We start from the raw sequence: 23,891 nt of genomic DNA, 5'->3' as shown, positions 1-23,891 counted from the left end.
GGGTGCAAAGAAGATGCAGGTAAGGTCAGACTGTTCATGCCCTTGTACCCCACGCCTCCCAAGTCCCTCTCCCAAGACAGGAGCGGCCATCACTCACTGTTGACAGAAAGCCACATCTCCTGGCTGGAGAAGCCCACGGCGTTGGTGGCCGTGCAGACATAGGCCCCTGCATCCTGGGCAGATGGCCGGGTGATGAGCAGGGTGCCATCCTTGCTCACATTGTAGTGGGGATTCCTGGAGGCCAGGGCATTGGTTTCCTGCGGTAGATCACAGGTGACATCAGCAGAATCCACACTCCACTGTGGCAGTCTGCATCATTTCTCTCCCCATGATGCACTGGGCCTATCTCTGTCATTACCTTTATGGTAACAGCCTTCGCCTACCTTGGTCCAGGTGATGGTGGGGGTGGGAACTCCTGAGGCTACACAGGGGAGAGAGGCTGGAACCCCTTCACTGGTGATATGGTGGGTGGCAGTGGGCTGGATTCTAGGTGGCACTTTTTAAAACAAACCAATTTCATAAACCAAAGATCAGAAGAACATTATTCACAATAGTCAAAAGGTGGAAACAATCCAAATATCCATCCATCAAAGGATGATGGGTAAACAGAAAATGGTGTGTATATATGGAATATTATTCAGCCTTAAAAAGGAATAAATGTCTGATAACATACTACAACATGGATGAACTTTGAAAATATGATGCTAAGTGACATAAACCAGACACAAAAGGACAAACATTGTATGATTCCACTAATATCAGATGCCTAGAACAAGCAAGTTCATAGAGACAGAAGTAGAATGGTGGTTGCCAGGGGCTGGGGGAGGGGAAAATGGGGAGTTAGTGCTTAATCAGGGATGGCACCCTGGTCATGAGGTGGAAAGCCCCATGAAAAAGATGGCAGAACCCCCAGGCAGGGCCACTACCCTCCTGCCAGCACCATTCAGTTCCCTGGCCCTGCGCCATTATCTTGCTTTTTAAAATCTGAAGCAGCTTACTTCTAGGAAGGCAGAACTTATCCCTAAGATTCTATTGGCTCCCTGAGCTAATTCCTGATTGGTCAATTTCCCTCACTCTTGATTGGTCCATTTCCCTCACTCCTGATTGGTCCATTTCTCTCACTCCTGATTGGTCCATTTCTACAAAGCTTGTTCCTAATTAGTCACCTTTGTTACACCTTATTTGCATATGATGTTACAAAATGTTGCAAAGTCTAGTCTGGTAGCCTATAAAAGCCTGTGTAAACCTACCGACGGGGTCCAAAGCTTGGAGTATTAACTTCTCTGACCCTGCTGGCATAATAAACCTGAGATCTCCAACCCTCTGAGTGCTGCTTGGTCTCTTGCCCAGATCCAGGTTGCTGTCACAACTGAGCTATAATACTGAGCTGTAACACACTTTGCTGCAACAGTCATAGAGCTTCAACTTGGGAAGATGAAAAAGTTCTGGAGACAGATGGTGGTGCTGGTTGTGGAAAAGTGTCCCACTGAGTTAAAAAACCCATCCTGAAACTGAGCCCCATGGGGTTAACAGAAACTGGCAACTAACAGAAATTCTTGAGCTTGTCTTATAGCTGGTTAAAATCCCCTCTGCTTGAGCCTGGCTTTGCTGAACGAGCTAGCTTAATTGTTTTGATGCAAATTGCATGCCCTGTAAGCTTCATGTAGCCTAAACAATAAGATGTTTACTCCAGTTGTTTTCTAAGAACTTGAAGACAGCTGGGTCTAGTTTGAGCTCAAGCTGGCTAAGACTGGTTGGGACCATCGACCCTAAAACTGGGCCCTGGGCAGGTGTCTGATGAATGACCTTTAGATATCAGAGGGCCAAAAACTCCACCCTCCGATCACGCTAGGCACCTCCATTTTTCAACATGCATCCCATGAAGAAGCAAGTAACGCAGATACACCTGCACAGAACACCCGTGACCTCACCTTTTTCCTACCTGCAATTTCCTTTCCCCACGCCTGAGACCACCCTGCCTCTTTATCCTGTAAATATCCCAAGCCCCTCGCCTTCCAAGAGGCAGATCTGAGACCCGTTCTCCTATCTCCTTGCTTGGCTGCCTCGTGAATAAACTCCCTTTGCTGCAAATCTCAGTGTCTCAGCGTTTCGTCTTGACTGTTGGACAAACAAACCTGGTGGCACAACTATGTGAAAGCCACTTATGCCGCTGAAAGGTACACTTAGAAATGGTTAAAATGGTAAGTACTATGTTATGTGCATTTTACCGTGATAAAAAAATTTTTTTAACAGGAGAATACAGCCATCATTGTTATAAATTCATGCCCCAGACAAAGGGCAGCCTGTGTCTAGGAACCAGCTGTGTCATTTCTTAACTCTGGAACTTTGGATAAACCACTTAATCTTTTGGTACCCATATTCCTTGATTAGCAAAAAAACTAAATTGACCTTAATTCCCTGCCCACTCTCTGGGGAGGGACAGATGAGAAATGGCAGAAAATAGTGTTCACAGGACACAATGAACTTGAAAACAAGTGCCAAATCCATCCTGAGCATCATCCAGATTTGCAGGCATTAAAATAGAAGGTGGGGAGGGGTTGGGATCTCTGAGAGGAGCGGGGGAGGGGGAACTGGCATGGAAAATTTGGGAGGGAGAGCCGGAAGCCAAGGGCTCTGACAGTAATACTCTGATCCTTTAGGGAGGGAAATGCCCTCCCAGATTCTCCCAGGTGGCCAAAGCCAGCAAGTCAATGAGTATTTGCTGGACAGAAATGAAATGAGCCAGGAGACGAGCTTGACGGCCGTCCACCTCTGCTCGGTGGGAAGTTAGTGGGTGATGCTCTCTGCAGAGGCAGCCTTCCCTGATCCTGTGATTTCGCGAGTTACCCTGCCTCTGTGTGCCTCAGCTTCCTTAACTTCAGAATGTGCAGTCTTTGAAACGCACCTCTTGGAGCAACAGAAAATTAAGTGAAACATACACAGAAGCTCTCAGAGGTCTGGCACATGACACATGGCCGACCTTTGATCACTGTTACTAATTGGAATTATGAGGAGACAGGACAGCTGGATTCTCGACCCAGCCTCCTTTTGAACCTTGGTTTTGATCCACCAAATGGGGAACAATGAGTTCTTTCTGCTCATCCCTAGGGGGGTTAATAAAGCAAAGGACACAAACAAACAGACGATATTAACATCCAAGATAAACGACAAAACATAACCAAACTTAGTTGAAACTTCTTGTCTTATGTTAAAAAGAACGGTGGTACCTGGTTGGGTGGGTGAAGGGAAGTAGGGACCCTCCAACACTGTGGGTGGGAGAGTAACTGGGCAAAATACACAAAAAGCCCTAAAAATGTGCAATCTCTGTGAGTCTAAACTCAAGTCCACATTAATAGTTTATCCTAAGGAAAGAACTGATCATGTGGGCAAAGGTGGAGCATGAGGACCTTCAGCCCAGGTGTTCATGCTGGTGAGAAACTGGACATAAGGGGACAGGTTATATACTCCTGGCTCATCCAAACAGGGGACAATGCAGTCTTAAAGGATGCTTTGAGTATTATTAACAGAAAAGTTATAATATATTGTTGCAAGAAACACTCAGGTTGCAAGACAGTAATATTATGTGGTTCCAGTTGGTTTTTAAGTATCTGTGTGTATGTGTATATAGAGAATTTATATATAATTTTTATAAAGTATATCATGTAAGAATAATTTATATACAATGTACATAAGGAATATATGTAATGTATATACATATATACCGTGTTTGTATGTTTACCTGTGCAAGCTCATGTGTGTAGAAAGTATAAAAGATACACACTGAAATGTAAAATTATTCTGGTTCTTCGTAGCTACTTTTTTTTTCCTTGTCCAATCTCTAAATATCCTAGAGTGAATATGTACTATTTGGGCAATTTTTTAAAACAAAGGTGTTCAAGATCAAGTTCCCGCCCGGGGCTTTCCCCCATCCCGTCCTGTCCCCTGTCCCGCCCCTACCACCCCAGACTCACCCTGGACAACCAGGTCCACGTCCCTATGCTGAGAGCCCGCCGTGTTGGTGATCACACAGCTGTACCTCCCTGCGTCCTCCAACAGTGCTTGGTCAAGGTGAAGGCTGCCGTCTGCTCGGATGGAATGCCGGCTGCCAGGTGGGAGCTGGTAAGATGAGGAAGCACCAGCTTGGACCAAAGGCCCCACTCAGAACCAGCTAAGAGAGAGCCCTCCAGAAAGCGCACCGCCTGCCAGGCCAGTAGAGGGCAGCCTGGACTGAGAGGCCAGGGGTTCAGAGAAGGTAGGTGGGGGTGGATGTCACAACCACTTGGCTCCCACCACTTCCCTGAGACTTGTCCACCCCCACAGACCCTCAGAGCCAGGTGGGCCTGACCTGTGGCATACCCCACCCTACTCTCCCATGGCCGGCAAGACACCTGACCCAAGGAGGGCAAGGGAGCCTCTCCTGGTGAGGCGGAAAGCTCCATATAAAAGACGGGCAGAACCCCTAGGCAGGGCCGCTGCTCTCATCCCAGCAGGGTCCAGTTCCCTGGCCCAGAGGCTCTGTCTCACTTTTTGCCTCTAAAGCGGCTAACTTACACCTAAAATTCTATTGGTTCCCTGAGGTCACTTCTGATTGGTTACTTCCTTCACTCCTGATTGGTTATTACTCTCACTTCTGATTGGCCCACTTCCCTAACTTCTGACTGGTTTATTATGTAGTACTTCATTTGCATGGCACTCACTCCTGATTGGTCTATTTCTACAAAGCTTGTTCCTGGTTGGTCAACTTCTGTTGTACTTTATTTGCATATGATGTTGCAAAGTGTAAAACTGGCAGCCTATAAAAGGCCTGTGTAAACCCACAGATGGGGGTCCAGAGCTTGAAGTGTTAACTCCTGTGGGCTTGCTGATGTAATAAATTTGAGTTGTCCTGCTCTCAGAGTGCTGCTTGGTCTCCTGCCTGGATCCAGGTTGCTGTCACAACTGAGCTATAACATGGAGCTGTAACACATTTTTCCGCAACATTGAGAGTACAGAGTTGGGGCCAGAGCTTGTATTGAGTAGGGTCTTGAGCTCCACATGGAGGCCACAGAGAGAAGGGACGACCTATCTGTCTGTGGGGAGTGAACAGAGCCATGCGGGGCAGAGCAGAGGTGTGGCCATGTCAGAAGTGGTCCCAGAGAGAGAAGCATCGTGATGGCTGTCCCAGTGTGTCCCTGTCAGGACCAGGGTGGGGCCTGGGGCAACCTCTGTAAAGATGTCCAGCCAGTCAATCCTTGATGAGGGGCCCAAAAACCTTTCCACCAGGCCTGAGCCTGCTTTGGGCCTCCCTGACCCTGTCCTGTGAGCCTGGCTGCACATTTTGCCCTCAGGGTCCAGGAGATCCTCCTGGCTGTTTTGGTACCAGACCCTCTCGGGCTGAGCGAGCTTGAGGGGGTTTCTGCTCCTTGCACTTGGCAGCTGGGCAGGCACGGGTCCACCCAGTGTCCCCATTGAGCTAAAACAGGCTCTGCGTCCCTGGCCACTCCCCGTTCTGGCATGGATGAGGCCCATCGGATTATACTAAGGCAGGCGCCTCACCGCCCCAGCCCACACGCCCAGCCAGAGTCCTCCTCAGGGTCACATCTCATTACACAGACTGCAGAGGGTGTCATAGACACGATCAGTCTCCTCCAAGCCTGTACGCTCCAGAAGCAGGACCCTGTCTGCCCTGCATCAGGGCTGGGACAACGGGGCCAGGACCAGGGCGGTGGGAATAGAAAGATGCCACACAGTCACTGCCTGCCTGCATGTCCGGTGTCTGCCGTCTGCTGGGTGGGGGCACCTCTCCACAGCCTCCAGGGCAAAGGCCCCGGGATGTCCGGGGACAGGCCACAAGCACTGAAGAAAAGGGAGCTGCAAAGGAGTGAACAGGAGAGGGGAAACAGCGGAAAATAAAGAGAATCAAATCAACAGGAAGGGACAAAGCAGCCACTGTGCGCCCAGCAGTGTGCTAGGCAGCCGGGCCAGATGTTAAGCTGCACAGGTCCCACCTCTGCCCTGGAACCATCAGAGTGGGGGTGACAAGTGCGTTGTGTCTGTGCCCCCACTAAACGGCTGCTCTAATGAAGCACAAGGTCCTCCGGCCAAGGACTTTGGAGGGTGAAGGATGCCATCCGTGCATTACCAGAGAAGGTTCTGGAAAGAGGCAGGAAAGAGAGGGAGGAAGGAAGAGGACATTCCAAAACAGGGGAACCGCTACATAAAATAAACCACAAGGTCCCACTGTATAGCACTGGGAACGATTCTCAGTACCTAGTAATGGCCTAGAATGACAAACAATCCGAAAAGGGACATATTTATGAGTGAATCACTATGCTGTACACCAGAAATTAACACATTGTAAATCAACTATACTTCAATAAAAAATAAATAAATAAAAATCAAGACAGAACAAAACAGGGGAACCACAGAGCGCAGGCTAAGGCGTGAAGGTGACAGCGCCTCCACCTGGGCACCAGGAGCCCAGCACTCACCGGCCGGCCGGCCTTGAGCCAGCGCCTCTCTGGGCGGGGCCTCCCAGCCAGGATGATGCAGGGCAGGGACACGGGCTGCCTCTCCAGCACTCGGACGGTGGACGCACTGCTGGCGATCTGTGGGGGGGCTGTGGGAGAGACGACAGTGTCGGACACACTGGATTCCTGTGGATGGTCATTCAGGGGACAGAGGCCCCTCTCCCCAGTGGGAGCATCAGGATTAGGGATCCTAAAGGGTCAAAGGGCACAGTTTTTGGAGCACACTGCCCAGAAAGTAGGGGTCCAGATACTCCTCTTGGAGAACCTGGCTGTGGACACACCTGTCCTAAAGGACAGGCAATCATGGGGGCCTCCCCGGGGGTGCCCGGCCTCCCCACCAAACCCTCCTCTCCAGATCCACCAGCGAACCATGTCCAGTCACGATGAGGCGGGCTTCCGCCTGCACCTTCCCAAAGACATTTTGAGCTTCACAGACATACAGGGCCTGGTCTTCAGGGACCACACCTGAGGGGCAGGAAAGAGGCAGGCCCGACTGTCAGAGCAGACCATGGCTCCAGCCTCCAAAGGCTCCAGCTCCCCAGGTGCAGACAGAGCCCTGGGCACAGCCTGGCCCTGCAGAGGTAAGACAGCTGGGATGGCAGGGAGGAAACAGATGTGGGATACAGACGCCTTGGAAGGGTGAGAAGGCCTCAGTGTGCTCATGTGTAGACTGGGGATCATTTATCAAAACCTGCACCTTGTAGTGTGATTGGAGGGGTCAAGAGGTGGTGCAAAGCCAAAATATGACCCTCCATCAGCCTGACCCCAGGTCAGACCTGCTGGTCAAGGTCCTGCTCCTGGCCACCTAGTTTGGGGGCTGAGGGTATTGGAAGCCATTCTGTCTCCCTGCCCACCGTCCCTCAGCCCCAATCTCTTACTTTCAAAAAACAGCACTCCTGAATCGGGCTGCCCAGTCCTGCTGCCCCGCCTGGGCCCCATTGGCTGGCCATCTCCACGGCGCCAGGTGGCTGTCGGGGGTGGGCGGCCGGTGGCCCGGCACGCTAGGAGGGCACTCTTCCCTAGTTCCACGGTGACATCCCGGGGCAGCTCCTTCAGCTGGGGCGCATCTGCAGGCAGATGACTGGTCAGCCACACCCCAGAGGCTGGACCCACCCAGCCCCCAGAGCACTGTTCCGAGGACTGCCTCCCCTCCCATTTCTGGAAGGTTCCTTCTCTTCCAGCCTCACCCTCGTGAACCTGGGGCTGACTCATCTCCAGGGCTCCAGGGCCAACCTGAACTTGGCAGGGTCCACCCCTGGAGAGCGCGTGGGGACAGTGAGGCAGAGGGAGTGGCCTTTGGCAGGATGAAGCTGCCCATGCACCTCCTACCCTGCATGGCATCTCGGGGACCTCGCTTTGCCCAGACATGCAGGGCAGCAACATGCCTGCTCCTGGCAGCGACACCTCCCGGGAAGCCCACCTTGGAGGGGCTGCAAGTCACGCTGGGTCACAGAAGCCCCACCGCCTCTTAGCTCCCCCACCATGTCCTCCTGGGCCACAGGAGCTTCCTCTCACTGGTGCCCTGGACTCCGGCAACCATTTCCACAACCCCAAAGAGCCAACTTCTTGGGGAGATTCTAGAACATCTTTATTTCTCTACGTCCTTCTTCGCTTGCTGAACATTTTGTAATAAGCATATAAATCTCTACACAAAATCAAAACAGGCCTATAAATAACTTGACCTTATACTTTATGGTCACAGTGGGACACTTGAGAGTGAAAAGAGCATCCTTACACCGGGATGACAGACCTAAGCCAGGCCGCCCTGCGCACCTGAGTTATAAAGAAAGTTCGAATAACATACAGGGTTTATCTCCTTAATTTTTGTTCCACATGCCCCAAATCCCATGCCCTTCATACAAGGTCCACGAGTAACCACGATTAATAGTTTTTAGTGTTTCTTCCAAACTTTTTTCTAAGCATTGTCTTACTTTTATAATCAGGGAGTGGAAATAAGTTACTTCCCAAAACAGAAACTCATGCTCCTTTCCACCCTTCTGCGGGCCAGAAGCAGGTCCAACTCCAGACAGGTCCAGGCCCTGTGCCTTGCAGCTTCTGGGCACTGTCCTCAGGTCCCTGTCCTCAGACCCATGACCTGGAAGGTCCCTCGACCTGTTTGGAACCCACTGCATCCAGCACCATGGAAAACCCTCAGCCCCTTTCTTCTTGCAGTCTCTTTCCAGAAATCTCCCCTATCCATCCAAATCATGACATCAAATTTCCCTCCTGGCTTCAAGAAGTAGGGAAGTTCCAGGGAGATCCAGACACAGCTTGGAAAATCACTGCGAAGGAGGAAGACAATCTTGGACCTTAACTCAGACACCACCCGCACGCCGCTTTTCTTTCTCACTGGGGCCTGGAAGCTGCCGCGGCTCAGAACTCAAGAAAGCCTCTGATTTGGGCACTTTAGCTGGGGTTACTGGCCCTGCGGAGCCCTGGTCCTGGGGGGCATGGCTTTGCTATTCCCCCTCCCCTTTCCCGGGCCTCCAGGGCAGAGCTGAGGCTCAGGTCCAAGGCCAGGTACCCCCAGAGCCTACCTTCCCCGCTCTGCCCAACCCCCTGCAGGGCTCAGCTCAAAGCTCCCTCCTCCAGGCAGGCCTCCCACCCACTGTCTCTCTCACACTACTTCTTGACCCCCTCTGTCCTTAGCCAAACAGTCCAGCTTTATCTCCCGACTGTGGGATATCGTAGAGCGTGCTCCCTTCCCTGTTCTCCTCCCAGTCCAGTGCTTCCCTCTGAGAAGCAACAGCTGACTCATAATAATAAGCAAATAACATGCACAAAGGGGAGCATCTGGAACAGCTACTGACAGCTATGGTGACGGTGCTTTTAGAAACATGATTTCATTCATGGTCTCAATAAACCCATGAAATGGGTATTATCACAACCCCATTTTACAGATGAGGAAACTGAGGGCCAGCGAGATTAAGGAACCAGCCTGAAACGCAGATCAAAGTCAATGGCAGAGTTGGGATCAGAGCCCAGGTCTGGCTGCTGCTAAGGCCCAGGTTCTCAGCCACCGCACCTCTGCCTTCCCCCTATTACTCGGGGATAACTTGGTGCCTCTTCTGTCCTCTCCAGAGGTGAATCTCAAAGCAGCTACATTCTAGTCTCAGATCCTGCCCAGAAAATGGTGACTCAGTCTCCCGTTCAGCCATCCCCCTGTTCCTCATTGGAGCCCCCTAAATAAGGCAGGACCCCAGAACCCTGTACACCAGCGCTGAAGGTCCTCTGGTCCCCTCACTGTGCAGATGGGAGACTGAGGCCCAAGGGAGGGGTGGGGCCAGACCTGATCCTGCAGCACATGGCGGGGCCAGGCTTCCGGCCCAGGCCCCTTCCAGGGCCTCATCCTAGAGGCTCAGCCACCTCTGCTTTCAGGCTCCTAGCCCCCTCCTCACAGACTCTCAGGTGACCCTCTGCAGGGGAGGGGGCACTGTGAGGTAGCTGGCTCTACCACCATCATATTTCCCCAGGAATGGCCCTTTCTGCCTTGGCCTTGGGCGGGTTTCTGGGGCAGGAGCTGTGAATGCCCCAAGACAGGTGGACATCACAGAAGCCGCTGGGCTCCCTGGGGAGGCCCAGGTCTCATCAGCTGACAGCTGCCATGTGCCAGTGGGGCAGCAGCTCTGTGTGGGGACTCTGGAACACACAGGAAGAGAGAATAGGCCCCCTGAAGTATGCCAGCCAGCAGCCCAGGACGGGCCAGGACAGGAGGGTCTGGCCACCTTGAGGGCTGCCTCTGCCTGTCCCCACAACCCCCACCCCTGCTCCCCCCTCTTCAGAGGAGCTGAGACTGCAGTTAACAGCACCCAGCAGATGGGACCACTCCCCGCAACTCCCAGGGATTGTCTAGAGGGAAAGACACCCACAGATTCTAGGATGGCGACACCTTGACAGAAGTGACTACTTCCCTTCCTCTGACTTGGCGTCCAGGGCGAGGGACACCAGCCTGAAGGCCTGAAGCCCGGGCAGGGCCCCCACGCTGCCCCTGCCCCACTGGGGACCCAGGGTGAACCCCTTTACCGCTCTGTGCCTCGGCTTCCCCATCCAGAAAGAGGTAACTATTTTCACCCTGGTTCCAATGCTTTAAAGCTCCAGGGCTCTTTACTATTGTCTGGAGACCCTGCAGCCCCCCATCTCCTCTGCCAGCCCCCCGTTCCTGTGACTCAGAGTCCTGAGCCTGCTTGGGAAGGAGCACTGCCATCAGCGTTGACTTAGTTTGGCCAGAAGGAAGGAAGTTGGTCTCAGGCCCAAAGACTGGACAGATGGGCAGGGTGGACCATGGGAGAGGCCGGCCTCAGGCCCTGCCCTGCACTTAGAGAGAACCCCAGGGTGTCTGTGAATGAGACAAGGCTGGTGGATGGCCTCGGCACCCCCTCCTGGGGAGACTCCTTCCCCCATAGAAAGATCCTGCGGTTGGGGCTGGAGCCACAGCCCCACTGGCCAGGGCTGGAGCATGACTTTCACAGGCCTCTTTCTCCCTAAAAAAAAAAATTCTAAATTATATTTTATGACTGTTTATAAAGACAAACCCAATCCAGGCTACATTCATTTTTATCTATTTACTATTCTTCACTTTCCTCTTCTGATGTCAAAAGAAATTCAAATCAGAACACTGTCCAGGGGCCCTAAAAGTGTCACGGTCTCTGGGCCTGGCTGCTGAGGCCTGATGGAGAAGCCGCCCGGATACTGGCCAAACCTGCCACGGAGCCAGGCTCTGTTTCTCTCCCACTGCCCCAGGCTGGCCAAAGGGTCTTCGCTCCCACAGAAGCACACCCCTGCCCCCCTGTGCATCCACCCAGCAAGCGGGGGCCTCAGGGTTGGGAACAGGAAGCAGAGATTAGAATCAGAGGAGAGAAACAGGGTTGCGTGAACACCCACTTGGCGAGAACTCCAGCAGGGCAAAGGGAACTGAGCTCAGGGAAGTTTTAAAGTAAAATAGAAAGGGCATTGAACTCGGGGAGGGGGGACCGCCCCATAGCCCAGTCACCAGCCACGTGACAAATCACCCGGCCTCACCAGGTCCTTGTCAGCCCTGCCCAGCCCATGGCCGGTCTATGGAGTATCCATTCCATTCAACCCTGGAGTGAAGCACATTATCTCATTAAATCTCTCAAGGACTTTATGAGCAAGCCTCTACTATAATCATCCCCATTTCACAGATGAGAAAATTGAGGTTCACAAAGGTAAATAGCTTGGCCGAACAAGCAGCAGGACCCAGACGTCGATCCAGGACTCTTCTCTGCCAAATGCCAGGTCCAGAGGGAATGCCAAAGCACCTTGCAGGGCGGCCCCCAAATACAGGCCCTGGCTGGCAGTACAGAAGGAGGCTGCCCTCCTTTCTGTACCCCAAATGCCACCAGGAAGCGGGTTCCCAGCTGAACAGCAGGAAGTGGGCACAGTGTCCACCCGTTCCCAGCTCTGGAAGGTTCTGCCAACCTGGCCAGGAAGGCTGCACCACAGCTGTCAAGCAGATGGGCAGGAAATTCAATTTCCCACCCCTGATGCCAGGCCAGCTCGCCCCAGACACACAGCTGTTGGGCCACGATCCACCCCGTCCCTGACCTGAAGGTCAGAGGCCACCAATGGCCCAGTGACCCCAGAAGCCTACTTCTGGGATGCCAGCCACCTCCTCCTCCTGACAGGAGGAAAGGGCCACAAGACCAATGGCTTGGCAGGTGAAGGGACAGGACAAGACAGGCGTGTCAGCCTGGGCCCCAAAGAAATAAGGCTTTGCTAAAAAGAAACGAGACATTCAGCAAAGGATGACTCTTGTACCAATGCCAAGAGCAGCCCTCCCTGGAGCCCCCTCTCTGCTGACCCAGGACCTTCTGACTAATCACAACCACAGTGGCATTTGGCAGCCCGCCGTGTCCCAGGTCTTTGCAGTCTCTCACTCACACAACATCCAGGAACACTTGCAGGTGAGGAGCCCGAGGCTCAGAGTGGGGAAGCAGCGTCCAAGCTCACCTGCTGGGAGCATCAGGATCAAGTCCAGGGACCAAAGGCCCGGACCCTGGGTTCAGATCTCAGCTCTGCTGCTCACCAGCTGTGTGACCTTGGCCAAGGCACTTAACCTCTCTGGGCCTTGTTTGCCCCATCTATAGAGGAGATGATGATAGAGCCCATCTCAGAGGGCTGTGAGGAGGATTTCATGTTGGTACATGAAATGTGCTTAGAGCTGGCCCTGGCACGTGGCAGATTTCATAGAAGTCTTACTTCTATTTTTATTATCAGGCTCTAAGCCTATGACTTTCCACACCCACCCCACCCTATCCAAGAGCCCAGCCACACAGTAAACTCTAGAAACGGAAAGTCTGAGCACACGACTCTCCTCCTTAAAACCTCTCACTGCCCCCGCAGAACAAAGCCCAAACTCCACCAGGCTCCCTAACCCGAGGCTGGGAGTGACCCACAGCAGGGCAGCCGCCTTGGCCTCCCCTCTCCCCACCGTCTCTACGTCCCACTTGCTACCTTGCTTGAGGTCTGCACATGCTGTTCCCTTTGCCTGGAACACTGTTCCCCGGCTCGTCACCTGACTGCTTCTAAGCTCAGCTTAAATATTGCCTCCTCCAAGAAGCCTTCCTGGCCTCCAGTGTTGCCAGAAACAAAGAAGCCACCCACAGGCCCCGAGAATGCTACTTCTAAATGCTCTACACACTGAATATTCTAATTGTCTATTTACCATCTCTTTTCTTTTCTTTCCTTTTTTAAATTTTTTAATGGAGTTACCAGGGATTGAACCCAGGACTGGACACAGGGCCTGGCCACTTGGTGACCACGTGTCAGAGGAATAAATGATGGAGATGAATGAAGGCTAAGGGTACCCCAAGCTAGAGAGGATCCCAACTCTGAGATGGCACCATATCCCCCAGGGCCAGACCCTCCTGACTGAGCCTCCGTGGGGAGCCCCTTGGCCATCCCACCCAGCCCAGTTAAGTACATTCTCCATTCTCTGCACTTGCCCAGAACTTCCAACACCTGTCTCTCCCATTGTGGCCACAGCCAACCCTCAGAGCCCAATCTGCTCCGGCTCAGCATGCCAAGGAGCCGTGCCCACAACTTCCGAGCAGCTCCCAGTGCCCGGGATCCAGGCCTGGAGCTTAGACATCATGACAATCACAGACAAGGCCATGTACCAGCCACAGAAGAATCCAGCCTCCTCCTCGTCTGTAAAAAGGGGATAATCGCTTCTCCATCTGTTAAGCACTCATGATGGGCCAAACCGTGTGCTAAGCATTTAATGCCTGATTTCACTGAACCCTCACAGCAACCCAACAAAAGAAGTAGTGTGGTCAGCTCCATTTTACAGATGGGGAAACAGAGGGTCAATGACTTGACCAAAGCACATACATGGTAGGTGATGGAGACAAGACTGGAACTCAGGTCTTGGGGATGACAATGCCCAAGTTGAACCAAACTGTCTCTGTGGTAGGCAGCCTCCAAATGGCTCCAGTGACTCCTGCCTCCTGGTACTCACACACTTGAGTGGTCCCTCCCACCCATCATGTACCAGGGCTGGTCTGTGTGACCAACAGAATACAGTAGGAGTGACAGTATGTCGCTTCCAAGATCGTCACTGGTTATAAAGACTACTGCTTCCATCACAGATCCTCTCCATCTCCATCTCTGTCTCTCTTGACTCACTCTCTCTGGGAAAATCCATGTCACGAGAAACCTTCTGGAGAAGCCTATATGGGTAAGGAATGGAGGCCTGCTGCCAACAGCCACATGAATGAACTTAGAGTGGATCTTCCAGCTTCAATCAAGCCTTCAGATGATCGATGCCCTGGCCAGTGTATTAACTGCCATCCCAGGAGAGGCCCTGAGGCCAGAAGCACCCAGCTAAGCCACTCCCAGAATCCTGACCCTCCAGAACTGTGAGATAATAAATGCTTATTGCTTTAAGCCACAAAGTTTGGGGGGCAATTTGTTACACAGCAAGAGGGAACGCATACACCATCTCCCTCTGAAACCCCTGCCCCACATGCTCTGGATCTATATGATGCAGATTCCCCACTGGCAGGCTACATGGCTACATTCTCTCTTCCCTGCTCAGAGGTAGGGCAGGTGGTAGGGAGCGGGGGCAGGTGGGGACAAGGTGTACACTCACGTCCAACTTCCAGCCGGATTTCCGCCGAGGTGTCGCCCAACTCATTGACAGCTCGGCAGGCATAGATGCCAGCATCCCTCTCCTGAGCTGCCGGGATCCGCAGCTTCCCAGAGCTGGAGGCCTCAGGGGCCAGAATCATTTCAAGACCCCCTGGACCAAAGAAGAGAAAGCATCAGGCAGGTACCCATGGTTGCCGTGGAAGGCCAAGGAGTCAGGCTGCCTTCCTGACCCTGGGCTCCAGCAACTTCCCAAGGCTGGAACCTTGGAGGGGTGAGTGTGAGGGAAAGGCTCCCTATAAAAGTCAGGACCCCTATTGTTTAATAGGTACAGATTTTCAGTTTTGCTTAACGAAAAGAGTTCTAGAGACGGGTGGTGGTGGTGGTGACTGTGTGACACTGCAAATATTCTTAATGCTACTGAACTGAATACCTAAAAGTTGTTAAGACGGCAAATGTTACGTATATTTTATCACAATTTAAAAAAAGTTTTTAAGTCAGCACCCCTGGGTCCAGTTCCCCGAGCCCTGCTGTTGACCAGAAGTGAGTCTCAGCTTGTCCCCCAGCATGTGACAGGATTATCGCCCAAGAACTCCTTGCCTGGGCTTCCCTACTGGGTCCCCATGCCCTCTGCCCAGGTGCAAGAAGAGGCTCGGATCGGCTCTGGGAGAGGCTCAGAGTCACTGAGATGACCACCCCCCTATGGCTGCCTCTCTGAAGGCCTTTCCCTCACTTCCCCTGCCTACTGTCCCTCTGTCCTTGCCCTGTCCCCCTACCCCACCCCCAAGCTCCTGAAGCCTGAGGGACCACCCTGATTCTGACCCCTTTTTACAATTTAATTTTTTATTTTTTAAATTGTGGTAAAACATACATAAACACAAAATTTTTTCCTTTTAAGCATTCTGAGTGTCCAATTCAGTGGCATTAAGTACCTTCACATTGTTGTGCAACCATCACCACCGTTCATCCACAAAATTTTTTCATTTTCTCAAACTGAAACTCGGCTTGTTAAATACTAAGTCCCCATTTTCCGCTCCCTCAGCCCCTGGCAACCATAATTCTCCTTTCTGTCTCCATAAACGTGCATATTCTAGGTACCTCCTGTGTAAGAGTCCACACCTGTAAGTGGAATCATACAATCCTTGTCTCTCTGCATCTGGCTAATTTCACTTAGTATGTTTTCAAGGTTCATCCACGTTGTAACAGAACTTCTCAAATTAAAAAAAAATGATGGTAAAAACCACATACAATGCATTACCCTAACCACTTTGAAGTGCTCGGTTCAGTGGTAACTCTATTCACGTTGTGGTGCAACTTGAATTTCATTCTTTCTTAAGGCTGAATAACATTGCATTGAGAAATCCCCTTTCAAAAAGGGGCTCCCCAGCCGAGCTGGTGGAGCTCTCAGCCACAGCACAGAGTGACAGGAGCACTGAGCAAAGAGTCCTGAGGCCTCTGCCACCACCAGCTGGGGACCAGTGCCTGCACATGGGAGGGGGCTGTGGTGGAGACGGAGCCCAGCGTTCTGCTTCTAGAAAGTGTGCGGCTGCAGCCCCAGGACCCACGCCCACTGGTGTGGGCCCAGGAGCAGCGCCCGTGAATCAAACCCCGGCTCAGAGAAGACCCTCTACACCCGTTAACTCAGAAAAGCCTCACACCAGCCCTATTATCACTATTCCCGTCTCTCAGATAATCACACCATCACCACACCATCACCGTCACTAAACACGGCGAGCCCAGCCCGTACGCCAGGCCTGTTCTAAACAATTGACACATATGGATTCATTTAATCCACATACGGACACAACCATCTTTGATTTCCCCCATTTTTTGGCTAAGGAAGCAGACTCAGAGAAGTCAAGTCACTTGCCCAAGGTCAACCAGGGGAGCCGGAATTCAAATCTGGGTCTATTCTAAATCCTGCTCCTGACTACAGAGCCAGCCTGCATCAGCTCTGTGGACACTGGGCTGGGCTGGGGCTGAGTGGGGGTTGCTGGAAATGGCTCCCTCTCCCCAGACATCCCATTCGGAGTGCCCCCATCCCCGAGACCATCCTGCCCCCATCCTCTGGGGCCCCGGAGGGACCGTTCTGCGGGCCCTTCTCCCACCTAACGTACCTCGATACCAGATGACCCGGGGCGGGGGCACCCCAGATGCCTCACACGCCAGCACAGCCTCCTCCCCGACGGCAGCAAGCACCACAGCATTTACGGCTGAGATGGATGGCGGGTCTGTGTGGGCAGCAGATGGAGAAGTAGGGACCAACCTACAGACCCCCTAGAGCGAGAATGCAGCTTTCCCCAGCTGGGGGAGGGGCAGTGGGGACAGGATGGTGAGCACCTGCCTCCTCCCCACCCCACACTCCTACTTCCCGAACCCGGGGCAGTCACCCCAGAGAGATGTAACTTCGGCTGGTTTTTTAAAAACACCAGTTACTCCTGGGCCCAACCCCCACCCTGCTGTCCCTCACTGAACTTGGGATAAAAGCTGAAATTCTACAAAATTCTAAAATGCCCCTCCCCCCCACCCCCACCCAGCCAGCCTCCTTGCAGCCTCTTGGCACCCACACTCATTCCCACCTGGCAGCCTTCGCTCCACCTGGTTCCTCTGCCTGGAATGCTGTTCCCATGCCTTCCTGTGTCGAGGGTCACCTCCTCGTGGAGGCTGGCCCTGTGAGTAACAGCCATTTCCCCCTCACCCCACCTGCCCATCACTCCATCACACTACCCTCCAACTGGACAGGGACCATGTGTTCACTGCCGTATCCCCAGTGCCTCCCACACAGCAGATGCTCGACAAGTATTGTGGACCAGAGTGGGGACGCTGGATACGCCTCTCCTGCAGATGCCCTTGGCCCAAGTACCTGTATGGTAGAGGGTGACTGTCTCCTCGTCTGTGCCAACCTCATTAGCAGCCTGGCAGCTGTAATTCCCAGCATCCTCTGGGGCCACTCCCTGAATGATCAGGGTTCCGTGGGCATCCACACGGACTCTGGAGTCGTGCCATGAAACAAGTTCAACAGCAAGGGGCCGGTTAGATCGGGTCATGTGCGGTTGCTCCAGTCATTTATGTTAATTAACAAATTAATTAACAAGATCACTAGTGACACCGCTCTACACTGGCTGCTTGCTCTGGGCCGGGCTGTGTGGTCAGCACTTTACTTATGCGGCCCTTTTTCATTCGTGGGGCTCAGAGAGGTAAGGTGACTTGTCCAGGATCACACAGCCTGACTGGCAGAGGCAGGATTCAAGCACAGGTCTGTGGGATTCTGGAGCTGTAGCTCCTGACGCCGGGGCTCACCCTGAGGCATCGTTATGTTTCCAAAGTGATCCCCTTCCAGAGTCTCAAGTCATCCCAGGAAGAAGGCAGGGCATGTGCTACCCCTCCATTCTCAGTTAAGAAGACCGAGGCTCAGAGGGGTCCCTGGGAGTCCTTGACCACCTGTTCCCAGCCCCAGAGCTCCAAGCCCTGGGCCTCTCACCTGCTGTCCCCTTGCAGGATACGACCCTCACGACTCCAGGAGATGTGGGGTGCCGGGTATCCAGAGGCTGAGCAGCGGACCCTCACCTCCATACCCTGGGAGAAGTGCTGGGACCTGGTGTGGATGCTGACCTGGGGGGCCTCTGTGGTTTAAAGAGAGGACAAGTGGGGAAGAGCCTGTCAGAGGAGCTGTGCTGAACCAGGCACCCAGCCCTGGGCCCCCTGCCCCTCCCTGCAGCCACAGATGGCGGAGACACAGGAAGCAAAGGCTCTGAGGGGTCTGCATCCCTGGGAGCAGCTTCCTTGGGACCTGGGGTTGACCAGACAGCTGCTCAGTCACATCCTCAGACCCCATAGGGACCTGACTTCCCAACAGCCCCCAGAGAGGGCCTTGAGCTCCCTGGATTTCTGCCCTGGGCTGGGCACCTTGAAGAGGCTTAGAGAGCTGTCGAGATGCCAGGGCTGGGGCCCTGAGTGTACCCCAAGGCCTGCCCACATATGGGCTGCAAACTTAGGTTCTATCCTGGCCCTCAGAAAGCTCACAGTACAGCAGACTTGTCAGGCTCAAACAGGCCTCTCGGGCCAACTCACCTATCTTTTTCCAACACGCTCACTCTTACACTTGGGGAAATAGCACCCAAAAGAGGAGGATCTGTCTAAATCCTGGGCAGACCTGAGACTACATCCAGGCACTAACACTTCCAGCCGTGCACTCCTCGCACTGCCTCCTCCACCTTCATCTGGTCAGTGCTGCCCAGCCCCTGCCAAGCACATCTGATCTCTGGGCTTTCAGAAATTTCCAGTGTTCCATCTCTGTCCTACATGTTGGGAGGGGTGGACAATGGACGTGCTCAATAGCACAGGAAAAGGACAGCCAATGAAATTGGCTTGGCCTACAGCAGTAGATACTTAGGTTAGATATGAGGGTGAACTTTCCAACTGTGCAAACCACTACAGTTACGCTGCAAGGCTACAGAATCCTTTCTCTAGAGGTTCAGAAAACACTGAAAGGGCTGATGTTGCCTGCCAGAGATGATAGCTGGGCAGATGGATGGCTTGATAGACTTAAGGGGAAAACACCAGGCAGTGTTGAATTGGGAGGACAACAACCTCACCTCGCACCAGGAGCCAGACAGACGCCCTCGTGACCCCGTTGGAGTTGCTGGCCATGCACTGGTACCGCCCGGCATCACTGGGAATGGTGCCGCTGACCTCCAAGGACAGGTTGGCCAGCTGTGTGACTCTGCCCGTCGAGGCTGACAGGAGTCGCCAGTCCCGGACCCATGTCAGGTTGTACGGGGCCTCGCCCAGGACCCGGCAGGACAGGATGGCGGTCTCTCCTGGAGACACGGTCACATTGGGGACAGGAACCACCTGCGGTGGGGGGTCTGCAGGAACAGGAGCACAGGAGGCACTGAGGGGCTGACACGGGGAGGGGGACATCCTGCAGGCCCTGGCTCCAAAAGCCCGGCTGCATCCCTCAGGACACGGCGGCCAGCAGAGCAGTTAACCGGCACCTGCTCACCACGCTGGGGCGGCCGAGGGCTGCGCGTGCGTGCCTGCTCCCCACACCGGCCAACTGCAATATTTAGCAAGACCCACACCACTCTTCACACCCTTTGAGCTAATAATTCCACCCAGAATAAAGTCTGAGACAAATACAGAGCTACTCTCTGTACACAGCAGCCAGATGTGGAACAGAAAAAGACCACTGTCCACAGGAGGAAAGAACTAAGAAACCTGCTCTCTCAAGAGGAAGAGGTCATAAGAAGTGACAGATCAGAGGCCATCTAACCAGGGACGTGGGCTGAGAACCTGCAGGAAAAAAGCCGGGTCCACGTGCCAGCGACCACGATGTCCAAGCATGCTAATGGGGAAATTTGACTCTGGCCAAATTAAATAGCATTAAGGTATTACCTACTGTTCATTTCATTAGGTACGATCATAGAATCTTTATTACATAGGAAAATCAATTTTAAAAAAAGAGAGATACATACTGAAATGTCAGGTCGCCTACCATGTAGTTTTTATAAGTTTAACTATAAAGTGAAAAAGCAAATATGGCAAAAGATTAGCACCCGTTCGGTCTGATAAACGTATGTGCAAGTTCTCTTATTCTGTTTTACTCTTCTCTGCTCACCACTTACAAACAGTAAAATATTTGCTGGCATGCTGTAGTGATAGATGACAAATTATACCATTTTTGTTAAAATGCACACATAGCTAAAGGTCCGAAAGGAAATGAATCAGAATGCTCCCAAGGTCCTCTCCACATTGGAGGGGTCATGGGTTATTTCCATCCCTTTTTGCTAGTTTATATTTTCCCGACTCCCTATAAGGAGCACGCGTGATTTTGTGTGCAATTAGGAATACAGAGTTGTGATCTCTCCACATTCTTTGGGCCCCTGTTCTTCTCTTCAAGAGAGTTTAGGCTCATTATTTTAAAAATAAAGCCAATTTCATTTCAAGAGGGTCTGTGGCGTTTCCAACCTTCCTGAGCCCAATGGTGCCACGTGGCAGGGCCTGGAGGAATTAAGGGATCCAGACTACGAGATGGATGATGGCTCCTAGAAGGGTCTGGGGGCTGACCAGGCCCCAGAGGCCAGACCAAGAAGTCAGGGGTGGGACTGAGGCTGGGGGCTGTGGGCATGGCCCAAGTAGGGGTTCTCAGTCTTCCTGCAACTGAGGCCCACAGGCCGTTCGTGGGTGAGACAGGCCAAAAGGGGAGCCAGCAGGCAGGTGCAGTGTGGGCGTCAGACTCCGGATGATGGACGGTCCCCAGCAGCTGGCTGGCACGCTCGCTCATGGATGGAGAAACCCCACGAGGAAATCCTAGAGGGAGAACTCAGGAAGAGGGTAGGGCGGGCATGTGCGGATGGGCCCAAAGGGACAGACCTGTGACGACAATCTGGGTCTTTGCTCGTCCAGTCCCAGCCCTGCTGACCGCTGTGCACTCATAGGTGCCTGCCTCGGCCTTGGAGGCCCGTGGGATCTCCCAGCTGCTGTTCCCTGACTCCCTGCGAACACAGAACAGCTGGAGACACACAGTCGCACTGACCCCAGTCAAGGTCCCCCAGCCTCATCCAGCCCTCTGGGGGCTTGATCCCCTGAATCTTGCCCAGAAGGAAGGCTCCAAATCCTCTTGGAGACATGGTAAGAAGAGGCAGGCAACCAAGGTCATGCAAATCCCACGATATGCTGTGTGACTTTGAGCAAGTCCTTTTCCCTCTCTGAGCCCTGGACTGCCAACCATTAAGGGGGAGGGGCTCAGCGGGTCCTTCCTGCCCTGACCAGCAAAGAGCTGGGCTTGTATGGGTTGAGTTTTCAGAATCTGGGGAAGGCCCATGACTCCTTCACGGGGTGGTGACCCAGCAGTGGTGGGAGCCTCAGGGAACCACCCTCCCGCAACCGTGGCCAAGCTGGGAGGTGCCCAGGAGGACACTGTGACCGAGACCAAGGTCCCGCTTCTGCCACCCACTCCCCTCAGATCCCTCCAGGGCAGTAAGCTCCCAGGAGCCCTGGGGCTGGGGACAATGAGCAGCCATCAGTCACTCACCGAAAATGCCTCTCCTCGCCCAGCCTGGCTCCGTCCCGCCGCAGCTGTAGCCGGAAGGGGAGGGCACTGTGCACTGAGCAGGAAACCAGCAGGGGCTGGTGCAGGTAGCCATGGATCCTGGCGGGCATGCTGACTAGGGGGGCACCTACGGGCAAGGGCCAGTACTCAGGATTCCTCCCCGCACCCATCCACTGCCTGCCCTCACCACCCAGCGACAGAGACCCAGAGGGATGAGGCAGGGGCTGGGAGGCCAGGATTCAACCCGTGACTCCACCATCTGGTGGCCAGTGAGAGCAGGTAGCATCTCCTCCCTGAGCATCAGTTTCCACCTCTGTAAAAGGAGGTTAATTGCGTTACTGACATCATTGCGTCACCGCGAGGAGTTGGTAAGAGACAAAGCGTGGAAAACACTTGGCATCTGCATGTGGCACAGCCAGCTCCGTCGACGAAAGCTCCTGTGGTTGTTATGGTTTGTGAGAAGACTAGCCAGGATGGACCAGGCTGAGCCACCATTTTCTCAACTGTACTGGACAGAGAAGTCAGACCAGCCCTGAAATCTGATGAAATGCTCCCCAGACAGACTCTCCAGAGCTGTGGGTGGGGCTGTGCAAGTGCTCGCCTGCCTGGAGGGTCAGTTTCACTCAAAGTTTTGGAGGGAAGCCCTTTCTAATGTAAAAATAAGCATAGTTGGAGCGTGGCTGTGAATATAAAATTCACACGCATTTTTGAGATAAACCAAGAGACTTCAATGAAATCTCACAGCTTTGTGGTGAGCCTCCTGGGACCCCCATCAGACACCACCGCCCTCCTCGACTGACCCTGGCCTTGGGGTGACACACAATTCTTTCCTTGGCTATTGGAATTACTTCAGTGGAGAAGTCTGAGAACTGTCCCCCAAGGTCGGTCTCGGGCCATCAGGGCCTCGCTGGGTGATTGTGGGCGTGCGCTCAACCCTTGTGCTGCCCTCTCTCCCATCCCCACCAGAGATGCTCTGAGGGTGAGACAATGTGCCAGACCTCCTCCGAGCACAGAGCTGGGGTGGGAGGGTGGCGGGTGACATCATGCTATGGGCTCCCAGCCACATCCCAGGGGAGAGGGGTGTCGGACCATCCAGCCACGTCCTCAGCTGTGTGCAGAGCAGCCACCACTCACCCCCACACACTGGAAGCCTCTGCAGGACCAGCTCTGGCTCCCTCTTCCTGGGGCTGAAACAGCCCGTGGACCCCAAGTCCAGCCCTCTCCATCCCCATGTCTCCAAACCCAGAGCCTCCTGCTCTCAAACTTCCAGCCTCCCAGATCTGGAAGGGAGAGGAAGCAGCAGAAACCTAAACCAAACCCCTCACTGTCATCTAGAGTGACATGGAGCCCAAAAGCCAGAGCTAAACTCCAAACTCTTGGATCCACCTGAAAGGACAGGGAAGAGGCAGTTACTCCCCCCGCTGAAATTCCCTCCTGAAATTTCCTCCTCCAAGCTCTAAAGGCCAAGGGAGGAGGAACCCGGGGCCACAGCAGGGGAGTGGAGGCCAGGAGGCTAAAAGAAGGGGTCCCAAGCCCCTCACCCTGCCCTGCCCTGCCCCACTCAGGTCCTTAAAGTCCTTCACCTCCACATGGCACCTTGGCGCCCTCCCTGCATCCCTGGGCGAGGTGGTCAGGGGAGTGTGAGCCCCCTCAGCAAAGCTGATGCTGGAACATCACTGACACCCACCTCTGTGAGCCGCTCCCAGGCCACTGCCGGGGCGGGGCAGCATGGGCGGGAGGAAGGAAGGGAGCCCAGTAAAGAGGTTGATGGCCAGTGAGCTCAGACCCCCCACCGCCCTGCCAGGACCAAAGGCATCTGGAAAGCCAAAGACTCTGCCCTGCCTTCTGGGAACGTCTAGCCTGGATGGGGAGACCTCAGGGACACACAAGAAACCACCAAAGGCCATACATGTGGGAACCAACACAACATGGTCAAAGATGGGGCCATAAAATGACTTGTTTCTACAATATTACAGTCACAGCAGCTGCCACATGTGGAAGGCCCTAGTCCACAGTTCCCACATCAGGTGCAGCCTCTGAGCACCCGAGAGCCGTCTTCTTATGTGTATTAGCTGATGGAACCTTCCGAGCAGCCCTGTGAAGTGGGTGGCCTCCACTTCCTCAGCTATAAAATGGGGACACAGCTCAGAACTGCTGTAAGCATCCAATGGGCTAATGCAGGGCAAGTGCTTGGCCCAGGACCGTCCCCTGGGAAGTGC

The 23,891-nt window shown here is 53.6% G+C and overlaps 1 protein-coding gene across 8 annotated transcripts in view; it reads right to left on the bottom strand.

The window, feature by feature from the left end:
- HMCN2 (hemicentin 2) overlaps positions 1–23,891 on the bottom strand; it is a 150,360-nt gene that overhangs the window by 95,881 nt on the left and 30,588 nt on the right. For 7 of the 8 annotated variants that reach the window (XM_032478661.1, XM_032478662.1, XM_032478659.1 and 4 more), the window contains exons 9-21: positions 21,655–21,799; positions 20,994–21,115; positions 19,214–19,486; positions 18,100–18,241; positions 17,482–17,609; positions 16,736–16,849; positions 14,623–14,772; positions 7,388–7,576; positions 6,879–6,974; positions 6,471–6,598; positions 3,972–4,116; positions 384–496; positions 98–257 (exon numbers count right to left, since the gene is read on the bottom strand). In XM_032478661.1, the coding sequence (XP_032334552.1) occupies positions 98–257; positions 384–496; positions 3,972–4,116; positions 6,471–6,598; positions 6,879–6,974; positions 7,388–7,576; positions 14,623–14,772; positions 16,736–16,849; positions 17,482–17,609; positions 18,100–18,241; positions 19,214–19,486; positions 20,994–21,115; positions 21,655–21,799 (1,905 nt within the window). The remainder of the gene's footprint in view (positions 1–97; positions 258–383; positions 497–3,971; positions 4,117–6,470; positions 6,599–6,878; positions 6,975–7,387; positions 7,577–14,622; positions 14,773–16,735; positions 16,850–17,481; positions 17,610–18,099; positions 18,242–19,213; positions 19,487–20,993; positions 21,116–21,654; positions 21,800–23,891) is intronic. The other variant, XM_032478656.1, reaches the window with a different exon arrangement.

Source organism: Camelus ferus, chromosome 4, assembly GCF_009834535.1.
Source record: "Camelus ferus isolate YT-003-E chromosome 4, BCGSAC_Cfer_1.0, whole genome shotgun sequence".
Taxonomy (NCBI): domain Eukaryota; kingdom Metazoa; phylum Chordata; class Mammalia; order Artiodactyla; family Camelidae; genus Camelus; species Camelus ferus.
This window is presented reverse-complemented; position numbering and strand designations above follow the sequence as displayed.